The 16,446-nt window shown below is 37.5% G+C and overlaps 1 protein-coding gene across 1 annotated transcript in view; it reads left to right on the forward strand.

Annotated features, from left to right (window-relative positions):
- Positions 1-14,861, forward strand: part of PRKX (protein kinase cAMP-dependent X-linked catalytic subunit) — an 83,340-nt gene extending 68,479 nt beyond the window's left edge. Inside the window, exons 6-9 of the mRNA XM_059720936.1 lie at positions 262-319; positions 7,384-7,461; positions 8,046-8,194; positions 9,483-14,861. Of these exons, the coding sequence (XP_059576919.1) occupies positions 262-319; positions 7,384-7,461; positions 8,046-8,171 (262 nt within the window). The 3' untranslated portion in view covers positions 8,172-8,194; positions 9,483-14,861. The remainder of the gene's footprint in view (positions 1-261; positions 320-7,383; positions 7,462-8,045; positions 8,195-9,482) is intronic.
- The last annotated feature ends 1,585 nt before the right edge of the window (positions 14,862-16,446 follow it).

Here is a 16,446-nt window from a genome sequence, read left to right on the forward strand (position 1 = left end):
ACAAATCCTTTTGTTTAGAAACTACAGTCTGTAGGGAGAATTTCATATTATTTACTCTGAAGACAGGTGATCTATTTCTATTCATGCATTGAACTCTTGAAACAGAAACTTCTGGATTATGGAAAAAAGTGAATAATTACAGTATGGAATATATTTGGTAAAAAGAAAATGCTCCCAGATCTCAATATGTTCACAATGACTAAATAAAATTATAAATGATGTTGTATCAGAAAACAAAAACAAATCTTATCTTTGTTACAGAGACCTTATTAAGAAGCTACTTGTGGTTGACAGGACAAGAAGATTAGGAAATATGAAGGTTAGTATAAAATGTGTTGTCATGCAATGCAAAGTTCAATATTAGAAAAAATTACTACTTGCAAAATCTTGTGATTCAACATTTAGCACTAAGTTTCTTTATTTTGTATATGTAGATTTTGAGACCTACATGGTTTTTTTTATTACTTAAGATATGAAGAATATTGGTAGTGTTTTCTGTTCTGAGAATCTTTCACTTGCTTGTACTAGCTGTACGAATGTTATAGTCAATTTTGTCTTAAACCTAGAAAAGTACCTGTGTAATTTCACTAAATTACTACTAATGTGGCTGTTGTATTTCAAAGTCTTACTTCCAGTCTGAATGCAAAAGAAGAAAAGAAGTGTGTGTGTATGCTGTGTCCACCCACAGTAGTAATGTTGCCATATGGCAGTCTTTTCAGTTGTACTTCTTTGTCTAAAATTCTGTTACTTTGGCCAATTTTAATGTAGCATTTTTCCAGGGAAACAACTTCATCCTCTTCTCTTGTACCTAGAAGAACAGAGATCATCCTAAATTGCTAAAATATGTTAATGTTGTTAAGAATTGGAAGAATTGCATGTGCCTCTTGAGAGAGGTTCTTTCTTGGAAGTGAACACCATCTGTGTTTTAGTTTAAATTGGTTCTCTTATGATTTTGTGGCACCCCACAGGCAAAGAAAGTGACATGAATTCATGATAGTGGTAAAATTGTAAGCAATAGATCCCAAATCCCTCATTGTTCCTTGACAACAGGATTTGGATAATGTCATGTCCAGAGGAGGTGAATGTATAGTTTGTCTGATGAGGAGGTGTGTATTCACATTAGAAAGCACACTCTGTATGCATAATGCTAGAAAAAAAACGTGTCTGAGCCAACAGCTTAAACCTATTTTGTGCTCTATTCTTAGATACTGAGATTAACTTCATCTTTCTGTACGTGGTTTCTGTATTTTTTTTGTAGTAATTTCACTGGAAACAGTACAAAAGTTCATCCCAAGATGGAGTATAAAAATATTTCGGAGTAGACTTGCTTAGAAGTATGGGTAACAGGGGAGAAAATAACAAATATCTTTTAATAGCAGTGTACGTAGAAAGAATCACAGTGTAGACTATACTAATCATTAAATTAAGTTTTTATAAAAAATATTTTACCAATTACTTAATGTTCCTTGAATTCTCTCTTTCTTACAATATTTTGTTTTACTAACTTAAATCTTGTAATAATGAAACAAACCGCTTATTTTCAGTTGGGCAACTTTGTCACCCTTATGTTGACTAGTATTTTAGTTGGCAAGTGGTCTTAAAGATTTCACTTTTAAGGTGTTTGTCAACATGAGAATAGCAGATTGGTGCTACGTTTTATTTCTTTTTTTTTTTAAACTGAAAATGTGATATTGCTACTGATTCCATATCTGTTGTTTTCCTGTCACTTATGTGGCATATGGCAGAAATGTCATGAAAAGAAACTGATTATTAAAGTCTTATAAATCTAATATAGGTATATGAATATCAGCCTTCTTTGAAATATTAAGGTAATTCCTTGTTCACATCAGGTCTGACATTTATTTGGCTCTATCTTCCATTTTTATTAACTGCACTGAAGTATGAAGTTAGTAAAGAACAGATTCCATTGGTATTTTGTGGCTTCATAATCACAAAGAACATATGGGTTGGCTTATGAATTAAACTATAATTTGAAGGCTTAATAGTACAGTTTCTTTTTCCTTCTTAAGAATTGCTGCATATGATATTTGATTATTTTAAAATAATAAGAAGTTGCATTTAAACATTTATACCTTAAACATTTGAGGTTGCTGTAGCAAGCAGCCATTTTTGGCATATTTAAGGCTAAGCAATGTCACCAGTCAAAAAAAATAATGATTTGGGAGAGTACTGACTGAAATAAAAATATAGCATTGAAAATCTAATATTAAAATGTATTAAAACTATTTTGAATTCTAACTAGCAATATACTGTGCAGCTTTGTATTGTAACCCTTATGCATTAGTGTAAAAGACTCCTTTCAGCTTGCCACCGTGCATTCTGCTGGCGAAGTAGGATTCTTTTGAGTAACAGCATTTTGGGGGTCTACACAGGTACTCTGCACTTGTGCACATTCCTGTGGGGCTACGGGAAGGCCAACGTGTTTGCAGCCCTCCTCTGTTTCCTTTTTTGTATATTTGGCAGCCAAATTAAATCTCAGGAGTATCTGACCTGCTGCTGCTTAGTATTTGCTAAAGCCTTTTATGGCTTTTCTGCAAACTTCACAATGCCCTTGTTGTTGATTTATATCTTTATCTTCTTATCTACCCATCTGGAACCAAGTATTAGTGGTGAGCCTTGCTTCTGTGACATATCAGACTTAAGGCTTGCAGTGGGCTAGTCCTGTCAAAAGGTAGACTCCATTGATGACAGTCTTGCCCAAGAATTGCATAAAGAGAGGAGATGTTCTAGTAGAGAATGACAAGCAGACTGAACATAAGTCACTGTGCTAAAAACTCTGTATTCTGGAACAGTCCTTGAAAGCCTTATCCTATCCTGAGGAGACTAATTGAAGGATTTTCCAAGTAGATAAGCTAGCATCATTTGAATGTTCTGTGCAGAAGAATGGTACTCATAAAAGACAGTCTTGGCACAGACACCCTCAGTCCCTTCTATAGCATCAAAACTCCTGTGTCAGACTCAACCACCAAGAGAGGCCACTCCAGCATACAGGCAGAAACTTTAGATAGAGTTGAATGTCCTCACCTAGGGACAGATAATGTGAAGCATTGTTGGATGTAACCCAACCTTGTTTGATTTAAGGGCTGGTCCTATGGCACAGAGTCCCTCCAGGCTGCAAGCCCAACTCTGACAATTGATCCATTGATATCTATTCCCATCATAGTCATAAGCCAAGAGAGAACCAGGACAGTCATTTGTGCTGAAGTCCCTGACAATATCAGTAGAGACAATGAGGCCATTAGAGCTCAGGACATTAGTTAAAGAAAATTAAATTAATATACCAACCAAATTACTGCTCTTGAGAAAAAATGCCAACAATTTAGTTTCAGTTTATGTATTCAATAAAAAGGTTATTTAGCATAAAAATGATCATTTTCTCCAAAGAACAGGGATTTTGCATTTAGAATAAAACAAAAAAAAATTGATAAGTGCATATTTAAAAACACTGCATTTAAAAGACCATTTTAAGGGCAGTTCTAAACCAGAAGACTAGTCTATTAGAAAATCAGCCATCTGGTTTCTTCCTCCTAATGGAAAACCATGGCCATCTGTTGAAGTGCATTAGCAAAACTACAGTGATGTACATGACATGTGTTGTGCTTTTCAGAAAAAAAGCAATCTCTTTTATCCAAAAAGGCATGAGAGTGCCTAGCACGACATCTAATAGTAATAACAAAAAGTGGTATGCTATAGTCATAAAGAAATGCTTTTAACTTAAAAATAATTTAAGCCATGTTTGGCATCATATTTTCCAAGAATGTGAAGTTAGACTAGAGTGATAAACAAGTTATACAGTGTTCATGCTCTGAAAATAAAGACACAACTGCCAGTAATGTCTCTAAGTAGAAACAAACTGGAATATTGCCAGAGACCCAAAGAATGATGAAAACTTCTGATACAGTCTTTGAGCTATGGTGAAGGTAAAACATAATGGATGCGAAGTACTTAGAGAGAGTTTTCTTAAATCAGACATCACTGAGAAATATATTTGTTCTAATAGTAAAAGATGGAAGACATTAGATTTGTAAAGCATTTTTGAAGACTTGCATTCCTCTAGTCTTCAGGGAAGAACGAAAAAACTGTTAAGATCATCAAGTACTATATATTTATAGCATGAATTTTAATGACCTGAATATAAGGCATGGTAGAAAATTTTGTGTCAATACCTGCGTGTAGGAAATAATAACATGTTTTTTTAATTTTAGAGTCAATCAAAGAATGAAGATTTGAAACCACAGATGCAGCTTTTTTTATTTAAAAATGTGTACCTATAAGGACTAACAGCTTAAAACTTAATACATGTTGGTCACATCTATATGTTGCCCTTTGGCAACATAGCAACATACTACATCACCCGTATAGCGCACTACAGTGACATAGCGATCACGTGGGTCTACACATAATCGCCAGCTACGTTGCCATACCTGTGCACTCCCCCAGTATAGCGTGCTGCTATGGCAACTTAGTGGCAAAATCTAAACATGTGTTGTGTGCACGGCACAGTAACCACCCATACTGCACTGTGCTTTAGTACTTCCAGAAGGAAGTACTAAAGTACAGCACTATAGCAATGGTGCTATACAGTGACATGTAGACATGCCTATTGTCAGTACTAAATATCTGCTTTTGCCACTGCTAGGAATAATTTGGGGACTGACTGGCTTAGAGGGCAAAAGTAACACTGCAAATGACCTGTCCAAATGTAATAATTTTCTTTATTAGGATATAAAATATACATATGTATGTTATATATGTTACAAGATAGAATTCAAACAGCACTCATTGAGAAGTAAAATAACTAGAGCTGTGCTTTTGGCTTCAAGAAAACCTTGTTTTGGTTGACCTGAAACAGAAGTTTTTTTATTTTTGGAGAATTGAAAAAAAAAAAATCACTTTCGTTCAAGTAATGTTTGATTCTGAGGCATTTCACTATTTCTGGCCTACTGAATATTCATCTTTGCATCAGTAACTGAATAGCTTCAGCAGAAGAGATTGAAAAGGGCTTGTTGCAGAGTATCATAAGCTCAGTAGCCTAGGGACTCTCCTAGGAGGTAGGATTCAAAATCAGATGCTGCTTTCCCTACAGCTTCATTCATTTGAAGAATATAAAGTTGAATGAATTAATCTATCCTAGTGGAGTGGACTTAATGCATACAAATTTCATGTAACATCTTTAATGCCTCACTTTGGGCTTTGATCAGTAGGAAACAAGGTAATAGCAAAATATCTTTGTCTGTACTACTGGAATATGGATTACTGAGGAAACTCATAATGGTTTTTATACTGTTTCAAGAGAGAGAGAAATCTGTCAGCAAGATTATTGTGCAATTTAAAGAATGTTTTGAAGTGTTTCTTCCCCCCTACCCCTTTTATATTAGGGTAGGTAAGCTACAGGTTCTCCATTCATCCTCCTGCCCAAGTTTTTAAAGATGATCCATTTTACAGAAGTGGATGAAAATAATTCTTCTCTTCAAGATTATTCCCGGATCTTACCTAGTTAGACTGGTACTCTTCATTCTAAAACCCAAAGGGAAGAGATTATTTTCAGTTCTGCTGAATCAGATATTCATCTGTCGGGGTAGAAAACACATCACAAACCTATTTATGCAAATATTTTTTGTTAGTCTTCAGAATCATCCAAATCAGAGGCCACCTTTTTGTTTCAACAACTGTGGAAACATTTGGCATCTCAGATTTATTGATTAAGGACTGTCATCAAAAGATGCTACTCCAGATGTGTTCAAGATTTTCCACCTCTACTTAAAATCATTACTTCTGTATGCTCATATTTCAAGAACAGAAAGCCACAATTTCAAACTCTAACCAACACGTCTTTGACACAGGACTAATATTATTTTTTCCTCAGATCAGTTGTCCTTAGAGCAGTTTATTTCAATGTAAAGAAACAGTCCACAAAGGCAGATCTAACTTTATTGGTCATGCTGCCTGTTCGCGGTCATCAGCCTCAGCAATTCAAGAATAGAATAGTACAGCGGTTCTCAAACTCTGATAGACCGTGCACCACCAATTTAAAATAATACAATGTTAAGTTCCACCAGCAAATTTGCCATATGAAATAATTATAATAAATCTGTTAACGTGTACCACTGACAGGTTGTCTGCGTACCACTGGTTATGCCCATACCACAGATTGGGAAATGCTGGAATATAAAGTAGATTCTTGGGTGACTGCAGTAGATTTACAGCAAAAAAAAATCTTTCATTTTTTCTCTGCCGCTAACAGTAATCTGTGTTTGTCCTCAAAACCTACATCTCTAGAAAATAATTCCATATTTTCACAACAGTTTGGTTCTGATAATGGCCAAGGATATCCTAAAGGAAAAGTTTTAAATCATCAAATGTTGGGGGTTTTTTTAAATCTGGGACTTGTTATGAGCTCAGTCATATGCTCACTGACTTCACACAGACCTTCAGAGTTTTTTTTGAACTTGAGAGAGCTTTTCTCTATGCAGAGCATGCACTCAAAGTAAAATTAGTAGTCCAGTTGTTTCAGGTTGTCATCCCTTTCTCCTTCCTCTTTACATGAGGTGACTCCCTGGGCTATTTCCCAGGACAAAGTCTCTAGCTGTTTCTCATGGATGTTTTATCCGGTTAAACCTGGGATTTGGAACTGCAATTTTTCTTTTGTCTTCTAGGTATGCACTCCTAACTTGAGTCACAGTAAAGACATTTGTCTGTTTGGAGTGTGTTTTAGTGGTATTTTTAAAGACTTGCATAGAAAGAGTAAGGGGAATGACTGTCAACCAGCAGGGAAGAGTATTGTAAAGATTGCCTTAAAATGGAATTTCAAGACAGATCCTTGGTACAGATCCAGACATCCTACTTGGTACTTCTTAGGAGGTGTACAGTCTTCTCCCCCTGATGTTTTCCAGTGTTCAGATGTGAATAACAAACATGAATCCCTTTTTGCCTCTTGAAAGAATACACGTTTTTTAAAATCAATTTGGAACCAAGGTTCTACCTCCTCAGTGAGCGTGCTTACCAGCACAGATATGTTTACCCTTTCTCTTTTCCTCTCTTCTTTGCCGTGTGACAGCAGGAGCAATTAATAATACTCTTAGCATGATTGGTTAGCGATGCTATCTGGGAGGTAAATAACAATGGTTAAACTCCCTGAGATTCAGAGTAGGATTTTTTTTTTTTTTTAATTAAGGTCATCCTTCCACTCAGAGTACCTTAACCACTGGATTATTAATACAGTCTTGCACATAATCAGCAAATGTGTGTATAGCTAATGCGATGTGTATTATACATAATCAGGAGAAATAAAAACCCAACTCATGGGTTTCATGTGCATGTTGTTTCTTAAATACTCATATTTTTTTTTTTTTCTTTTTAAAGAATGGTGCAGACGATGTAAAAAGACACCGGTGGTTCAGATCAATAGACTGGGATGCTGTACCTCAGAGAAAACTAAAGGTATGTTTAGCCCCAGAAATTACGTACAGATTTTGATCATGGCCCGTGGTAGATGTTAAAACAGTGAAGGGGTTGGGATCTGAGGAATTTAAAGCTCCAGCTGAAACACCACACATTGTGCAATGTTTAGATGGGTCATGACATTTCTCAGATCCCAAACCCACCATTATTTTAACATCTACTAGAGGCCATGATCAAACCCATGTTTTTCCTTCCCTAAATCCCTTCTCAAAAATCACCACTTCTGTGTAGTAAACTGACTCTTAACAGTACATGGTTGGTGAGTTGTAATTTACTATTCCTATACACAACCTATTCATTGTCATCTTGTCTTCTTTTCATCCTGTTTTTAAATTTCCTAAGCTGCTCCTGTATCTTATCATTATTATATGTCTTTGTTTCAGACCATAAAGTCCCTGGGTGAAGAATTGTTGCTATTATATCTACAATAAGGATACCAGCTTAGTTATTTTTTTCTAGATGTTACTATAACCTAAACATTTTAATAAGATGATGATGGCAAATGATTGCTTTGATAACTACTGATGTATGTTAAAGTTTTTTGTTTTCAACTTTTTGATAAGCCTCCTATAGTGCCGAAGGTATCCAATGATGGGGATACATCCAATTTTGAAGCTTATCCTGAAGATGACTGGAACAAAACCCCACCTGTACCCCCTAAGGATCTAGAAATTTTCAAAAACTTCTGAATGTGGTATTCACACTTTTTCAGGTATGTGGAATTTTATCACGGTAAGCAGTTGCAGTTCAGATATTGTGTACATTTGAAATTCAGTAGGAAGTGTCAAAGTACCATGTTTACCTGAATCCAAGGTGACCCTGAATTTAAGACAACCCCCCCTTGCTGCTTGTCCCCACCCCACTTAACATTCCCTGCCTTGTGCCTGTCCCCCACCCCTGCATCTCTGCCCCCTGTCAACCTTGGACTCTTTCCCTTTTCTATCCCTTCTCCCCATTTTTAATGGGGAAAAACACCTTGTCTTGGAATTGAGTAAATATGGTAAGTGAGAGCGCTACAGTACTACCTTTTTGCAAATGCTCTTGTATGTCATTATTGCTATAATATCATGAAATCTATCCTTACACTTTGTTAAGCAAATTGTAGCTGGTTGGCATGAGATTGCAGGGGAGAATCACTATGCAGAGATGTGAGCCAAGGTAAAGTAGCAGTAGATAGCAAGATCAACCTGCAGCACAGGTGTAGCCAACCTGCAGCACAGATGCTATGCCACAGGTGGCATGGGCAGCATCTGTGTAGGACTTGGCAGTTGAGGAAAGAACAGGCAACACAGTGGTATATAGGGCAGGAAGCAGAAAATAACATCAGATCAGGCGAGGAGCGCAGGGCAGTAACATGAAAGCAGAGCAGCATATTGGGTAAGGGAAAGCTATCAGAGGAGGCTTTGTGACACATCTGCCAAAAAGGTTGACCCTTACTGAACTAGGCATTGTGCAGTTGCAGAAACAATTTACAGCAATAACTTGTTATGAACATAAGGATGATCTTCAGGTCAAATTAACATAGCTCCGTCCTTCAGTCTGGAGGCAGCAGTTGAAAAAGGCAGATGGTAAACAGATTAGTCTCATGCAAATGTGCTTGACAAGCTGTATATAATCTCTTTGGAGGCCAAATCTGGCCCTCAGGGCATAGGTTGCCAACCCCTACTCTTGAGCATTAAAATTGTGATCCTAATGGTGCTTTCTGTGGGCCTTGAGCTTTAAATTATGAACTATAATATTTTTATTGTATGAGAGAGGGTGGAAGGGAAAGATATATTTAACAAAACATTAAATTTTCTGTTGTGTATGTCATTTGGTCTCGAGTTTTTCTTAATGAGAGTTTTTTTCAGTAATAAATGAAAACAAGACAAGAAGACCTGAGTCCATGTGTGTTTGTATTGTCAGAAGGTTTTTGTTCTTTGTTTTGTTTTGTCTTGTCTTGTTTTGTCTTAACTGGGACTTAACTTAGGACTAATTTATTTATTTGTTTATTGTAATAGAAACTGGAAGAAAATTGAAGCGGTCTGAGCAAGTTCGCAGAAAACAACTGAGTATCTAAATGAAGGCAATCTTTGATGTAGATGAATGTTACCACAATTCTCCGTGAACATTGGTAGATTAAATATTTACACAATTCAAGGAAAGACAAGACTCTCTTTTTCCTTTGTAGATTTGGCATTAGTTTAGTAGATTATAATGCTGATAGTCTACTCTGTACTAGATTTGTTAAAATTGTATGTTGCATATTTTAAATATTATGGTTTAGTTCCTGCTATGCCCAGATCCTTTTTGCATAGTTATCTCATAGACTTAATTTTATAAGTTTATACTAAACTTGTGTAATTAAAAGCACAAATTAGTATATATGTATATAATGAATACATACAACTAAAGCACAGGAATTGTGCAAAGATGTAAATTTTTGTATTTTGCAGAGTCTATGATTTTTATTTTTCAAATAATGTTTTTCAAGAAGTTCTCTGAAGGTAAAAAATCTTTAAAAGGATAAATAAGTTTTTCATCAACTTATATACATTTTATAATTCTTTGTAAAAATAGAAGTAATTATTAAGTTTAAAAAAGATTTGTACCTAAAATGTCCAATGCCTCACATTCGCAACCATAGTACTTGAAAGCAGAAAGAAAAGGGGCATGTTTTATTCTTCCTTTAAGAAACACCCTAATGACTTATTTATAAATATTTGTTCTGTTACGATGATATGTTTTTACACACAAGAATATTCAGTTTCTGCACACTGTGTATAATGGGATTCCCTTAGATGTGAAATCACTGTAAAGCATAACAAGGACTGCATACTGCTGATAAAGAGCAGGTGTAAGTACTCTGTCATTCTGCATCACCCAGTTTCAGTTTTTGTAGGACAGTGGGTGTCTTTAAAGCCAACATTTAAAAAAAAAAAAAAGTGTAATCCAAAGAATGTCACCAGCAGTAGAGCAGTTGGACTGTGTTAGTAAAGATTACTTAATCCATCCTAATAAATTTTATTTATGAAACCATAAACATTGTTATTGATTAGTTATGCTGCAAAATACGGAATGATCTTTGGATATTTTCCGCAAAAGTAGTGGAATTTCCTGACCTATCTGGAAGCGATTTTCCTGAAGTAGCTCTGCATTTTTTTACAATTTGCAGGCTCCCCTTAGCAACTGAAATTGTCCCAGGATCAGAGCACAGTCAATGACAGGCACACTTTGAAATTCTGTTTGTTACAGACTTCAGTGGGAGCTATTAAATATTCAGCATTCTTGAAAATCAGTCAAATGCCTAAATATGGATTTTGGAGCCTAATTTTATGCTTCTTATTCTGAAAAATGTACACTAAACTAACTGGGAACCTTGTCTGCAGGCCTTCACTATTAGGAGGTCTGTGCATGCCAGATTGGATTTAAGGTATAGACGCAGGGTTTGAATTGCATTTTGACTCTTGTGGGGGGTCTGCAAAAAAATTAACCCTGTTCATTGGAAGGAGCAATCTGATTGGAGACCCCCCCCAGCCCCCCAGGTTATGGTTTTCAAGTCTTACAGAGGGCTCTCATCTTTAATGGTCTTGGGTTGTGGGGCTCAGCTCCCCACCTCAGCCCATCAAGCTCCCCTGTAATTTGCACCCTGTATAGAAGTGATCTGTTTTTAAATTATACTAGCCAGGTTCTGTGTGGACCACACCAATGTCTACATGGAGTTCACAATACTTAAGTGTTTGCAGTAATGCTTCATTTTTAAGTAGCACCAAATACTAGCAGGCAGGTATGTGTGTGTGTATGTATGTACATATACACTTGAAAGCAGATTTGTATCAAATTTCAGGGAAATCTTTTTTTTTTTTTTCTTCGTGTTCTACATTGTGGTATTTCTCATAACATAAGGAAATTGATTTTGAAGTGTCTAGATTTCAAAAAGAAAAAGCATGCTTCCAATAATTGTGTTTAGATAATTTTCTTAGTGAAAATGATGGTATTTAGACCAAAAGTATTTTTTAAAGGCACAGCAGCTCACTGGAGTCTTACTATAATGGCTCATTAGTCATTACAGAGGAGAAGATTATTAAAGCAGATGATGTGGATTATTCCTCGCAAAGCTATGTTTCTCAGTCATAACCTGAATTGCCCGCAGAAGTGTAGTCCAAGGACAGTTAGTTGTTCTAAACTGTGACCTGAATGCAATATTCAAATGTTCACTTGGCTCATAACTCCAGTTAGTAAAATACGTTTTGCTTCTGGCTTTAGTTAGATTTAAGTCATGAGTCTCCAACTATATAAGCTACCGCTGTCTTTGTCAGTTAGCTTTAAACAGCTCACAAGTACAGGTAGCTAGTGTCTTTATTCTGTCTAAATAGTCCAATATCACATGCCACATTCAACTTTACTGGAAAATTAGATCACTGTTCATATGCCAGATGTATAGGTGTTGCTGACTGCATAACTCTTTTTGCAGAAATACAAACTATGAGCATGTATCTGGGTCACTATAAGAAGGCAACTTAATTGCATGCAAGTGCCACAATTTGATGGTTATTAGTCTGCTAGGTGCCTTGGGGCCTACATTATTTTCATTGTGCAGTGGTCATTGAGCAGTTTTGTTGCATAAACGTTATGCAATGTTCATGGCTTGACATTCAAAGGGCATAGTATCCAGAGTGGGGAAAAAGTTTCATGTTCACTTGTGCTGCCAGTATTTACCAGCTAGAGAAGCTAAGAGAGCTACTGCCAAAGGCAGATCTGTGGGCAGTGAGGGCAGTCCAGTCACATCCCCTTTGGCTGTATGGCATATGTGCAGTGAGCTCTCAGAGCTCATCGGCTTGTCAGTGCAATTCCAGAAACTAGGGGTGAATGCCACCACCACTCTCCCTCTGCCCCCAGCACAGAGCCAGGGTGACCTCAGGCTGTATGAGGGCAGGGGCATTCTCCTGAAGGTTGATCAGTCCTGGGCATCTATGGGACAGTTTCAGCCCTGTCATCTCTTCCCCATGCCCCTTTGCACAGCAACAGACCTGGCTAGAAGCCAGAACTGCAAACACAGTCCTGGTTTGCCCGTAGGGGTGGAGGCAGAAAGCATGCCCTGTGCCTATTCTGGGCTGTGTTCCCAAGCCCCAGTTGCTGCTCTGGGACCAGTCAGGGTCCCAGTACAGCAGCTGAGACTGGGAGCACAGCTTCACCTTGCCTGCAGAGTGGGCAGGAGCAGGTAGTAGTGCACTCTGGGATACTGGAGGACCCAGCCAAGCCCTTTCATTGTGTAACATGCCACATGTTCAGATTAGTGTGTGATACAAATGAGCCACAAAGATGCTCCACATTTAATGAGTAACATATTTGAGGTTGGTTCATCATGTTTGCAACTGGTTTGCCATTTTTATCGCATGGTAATTTGCTTGAACATATGGCATGTTACAGCTTATCAGGCTTTACACATTAATCATGCGATAATGTCTGACAGGGACCCAAGTGTCACATCAAATATTGTGTAGAAAGTGGCAATAAATAAAACTGACGCAGAACAGGTAGAAAGAGTCAACATTTAACTTGGTAAAAATACTGGTCTTTGCAAAATGTGTTTTGCATATTGTATTTATATGCAGGAAGTTAGTTATTCTCCTGGTTCAAACAGGGAGACACAAGTGCATAAAACACAGCTTGTATTTTGTATGAAATGCAGTCTACTTTCTAAAATGTAAGCTTACAGTATTTTATGGAATCTGAGTACTACAAAACCAATTTCTTATTACAAAATGTACATATTGCAACAATACATGTGCAGAATTTCCAGAATTCTCTTTTGCAGATATAAAACTGAACTTTTCAAGGCCTCATTTACTTCTCTAAGCTAGAAGAAGGGAATAACATTATCCTTGAATTTTTTTTTTGTGCATGTCACAGTGGTGGTAATAGGTCTTTAATTCTTTCACACCAGGAGTTAGATTTTTGTGTATAAACTTATCCATTGCTGGCAATGGATGTACTGAAACTCCGTGTGCCAGAATACAGTAAAAAAAAAAATCTAATCAAACAGCTAAATTAAACCAGTAAGTTGAATGTACATTCTCTTTGGAGCTGTGTAGACATATAGCTCAACTACTGATCTCTCTTTAGTTAGAATAAACTAATTATCTCTTTACAGGCTTTCTAGTATAAAACTACTCTTCCATTTTGATAATTTATATTCTTTAACAATAAAACATCTTCATAATGTTATTTAAATAAAAATCCCTTTTCTTCTAATTGAGAGCAGCTATTTTCTGTACAATCTCAGATTTAATGGAAGGCATAACTGCCCACCCATCTTATTTATTTGCAAAAGCAGGTCAGTTTTATTTTAGTTCTTCGCTGTTCGGATTTCACTGTACTGAGTTCAGTTGTATATGTAAATGCTAAATCGAGAGTTCCCAAACACTTCCTGCACCAAGGACTCCAGTTTCTACATAAAATTGTAATGCTATTCATTTTCTATGAGATTAAAGTGTTGTGTTCTCTGAATTTCTTTTTATAATGGGTGCTTTTTGTTTATATGCATCTTTGGCAAAGAAACAAGTGCTGTTTTCCCACAAACGTGTATGTCTTGCATCTATCTTCAGCTTCAATGAAAAGGAATGTTAACCATTAAAAATGATTTCATTTATATTTAAGCTGACCAATATAAGGTTTTAAGTGGGGGGTAACTGTTGTAAACTCAATTGCCTTGTAACCAAATAATAATAAAAATGCTTCATGATTTAAATGGAGAACAAGCTGTAGATTTTCCTGTAAATTAGCTGGATCAATGGATATTTGTGCTACTGAGCTTGAACTCTTGTGATCTTCCACTGTAGAAAAACCATTGATCAAAATATAGGTTCTAAACAATATTAAAATGGATGAACAGGGATTCTGCAGATTTTGAAAGCATTTAAGATAATGGCTGCTTCTCAGCCCATCTGCTTGCCATTCAAAAGTTGTGATGCAGTGCTTCCTATACTCTAGAATTATTTCTTAGCTTTCAAGGATTTGTAGCATGATTCTTTTTGTACTGTACTGTGTACAGACTTTCCATTTTTGCACTTTTCTATGGCAAACTCTGACTGCTTTACAAATACTCGGTTGTATAGTAAGTAGTGGTAGTTGCAGCTGGCATCAGTGTACTACTAAACCAATTTGAACTGCTAGATTTCCAAGATTAACTTTAGACTAATGTTGTATGTTGTTGGTTGTTTGTCCAATCTCACATATATATGTACTGTTCAAAGTTATAAGTCAGCCCTCATTGCACAATGAAAATCACTGTGATTTGTACATAAACTCCAGTAAGATTTTACTGCTGTTTAATTTATGTAATATGTGTCAATTCTTTATTCATTTAATAAACCATTTTATCTTTTAAAATGTCTAAATCTAGTTTGCTTCTATTTGTTGTGGAGAGAGCATTTCTGCGTCAGTCTATAAAATTGCAGTATTTACTTTTAAACAGCTGTCCCTTTTGAAAAAAGAGTTAAGGCTATCTAGCTCAATGCATGAGTTTTAAAGAACTTTTCAGAAACTACTGGCTTCAGAAGGTATTGGAGAACAAAAATTATCCAATTCTTGTTTATTGAGGCGTATCAGCAGTATTGAAAAATGTAATTGGCACAATTCTCATTAAGCTTTTAAACATTTGGTCCCAATCTTGTTCACTGGGTTCATGATTTAATGATCTGTCTTTCCCGTTTCATTTCATACTGTTTGATTTATTATAGTGTCAAAACATATGTATTGCATTAAGTGCATATAACTAAATCTTTATTCTCTGTTTAGGATCCTCAAAAATATATGTTTAATATATCTGTGATATTAAACTGTTTCTCTGTGGTTAAGTCTGCTTATTTTTTTTAAAAAGATCTTGCTTGGTGGCATATCCTACAGATTTCCTCTTCACATTGATGATAGCATATGCTTCTGTTGGAAGGAGAGAGGGAATCCAAAATGTAAAATCCTATTACTAGGGTTTCACTGATTGAGATTTTGGGGGCCGATACTGATAGCCGATATCTAAGAAGTCATATCAGCCGATACTAATCCGATTTCTGATACAGCTGCCTCCAGCTGGTAAGTCCAGTGGGGTGGAAGGGGAGGGAAGGGGCATGCGGTGGGGCAGACCAAGGTCCCCCACAGTGAAAGAGGGGGTAGGGCTGGGGCAAGTACTGCTCAGGCAGGGTGGGGCGGGCGCGGGACGGAGGAGGCGCAGCTCATGGGGTGGGGGAAGCTCTTGCCACTGCTTGCACCCCTGGGCTCTGCTCCCAGACCTGTGCTGCCACTCAGCACAGCCACGGCTTTTCCCAGCACAGGTGGAAGTGGGGCATTCAGCTGAGGCTGCGCCAGGTGGTGGCACGGGGCTGGGAGCGGAGCTGCAATGAAATTTGGGGTGCCTGTAGCTTCCTCCCAGTGCTGCGGGAGCCTGCTCTGAGTCCAGCCCCCAGTGAGAAGAACCCCACTCAGCACCGGCTCTGGCTTCACCCCACACCTGCAGCCCGCCCTGTGCTGTGCAGGTCCGGGGTCACACACCCCACCGCCCTCCCAGGGTGCAAGCAATGGCAGGAGTTGCCCCCACAGCACTACCCACACCTCTGTCATGTGCCCGCCCCACCCTGGCTGGACAGCACCTGCCCTGCAGGGGGTGTTGATCTGGCCCCCCCACACTTCTTCCCTCTCCCCTCCCCTTCCAACTTACCAACTGGAGGCATCTCTCCACACTGCTGGCTCTGCTCCATGCTGCACTGCGGCTGCCTGCAGCATGGGCATTTATCGGTCCAATTATCGGTCCCATCGGGCCATTATCCAATACATACAGTTTTCTTTATATCAGTACTGATCCAATATCAGATCGATGTATTGGGTTACCTCTACCTATTATAGTAAACCTGAGTTCTTCAAGGAGTTACATTTCTTAGCTCTCAGAAAAGATCAGGATTTTTGCATTATGTTTGGGTAGGTATAGCCAGA

This window comes from Alligator mississippiensis, chromosome 1 (assembly GCF_030867095.1).
Source record: "Alligator mississippiensis isolate rAllMis1 chromosome 1, rAllMis1, whole genome shotgun sequence".
Lineage (NCBI taxonomy): Eukaryota > Metazoa > Chordata > Crocodylia > Alligatoridae > Alligator > Alligator mississippiensis.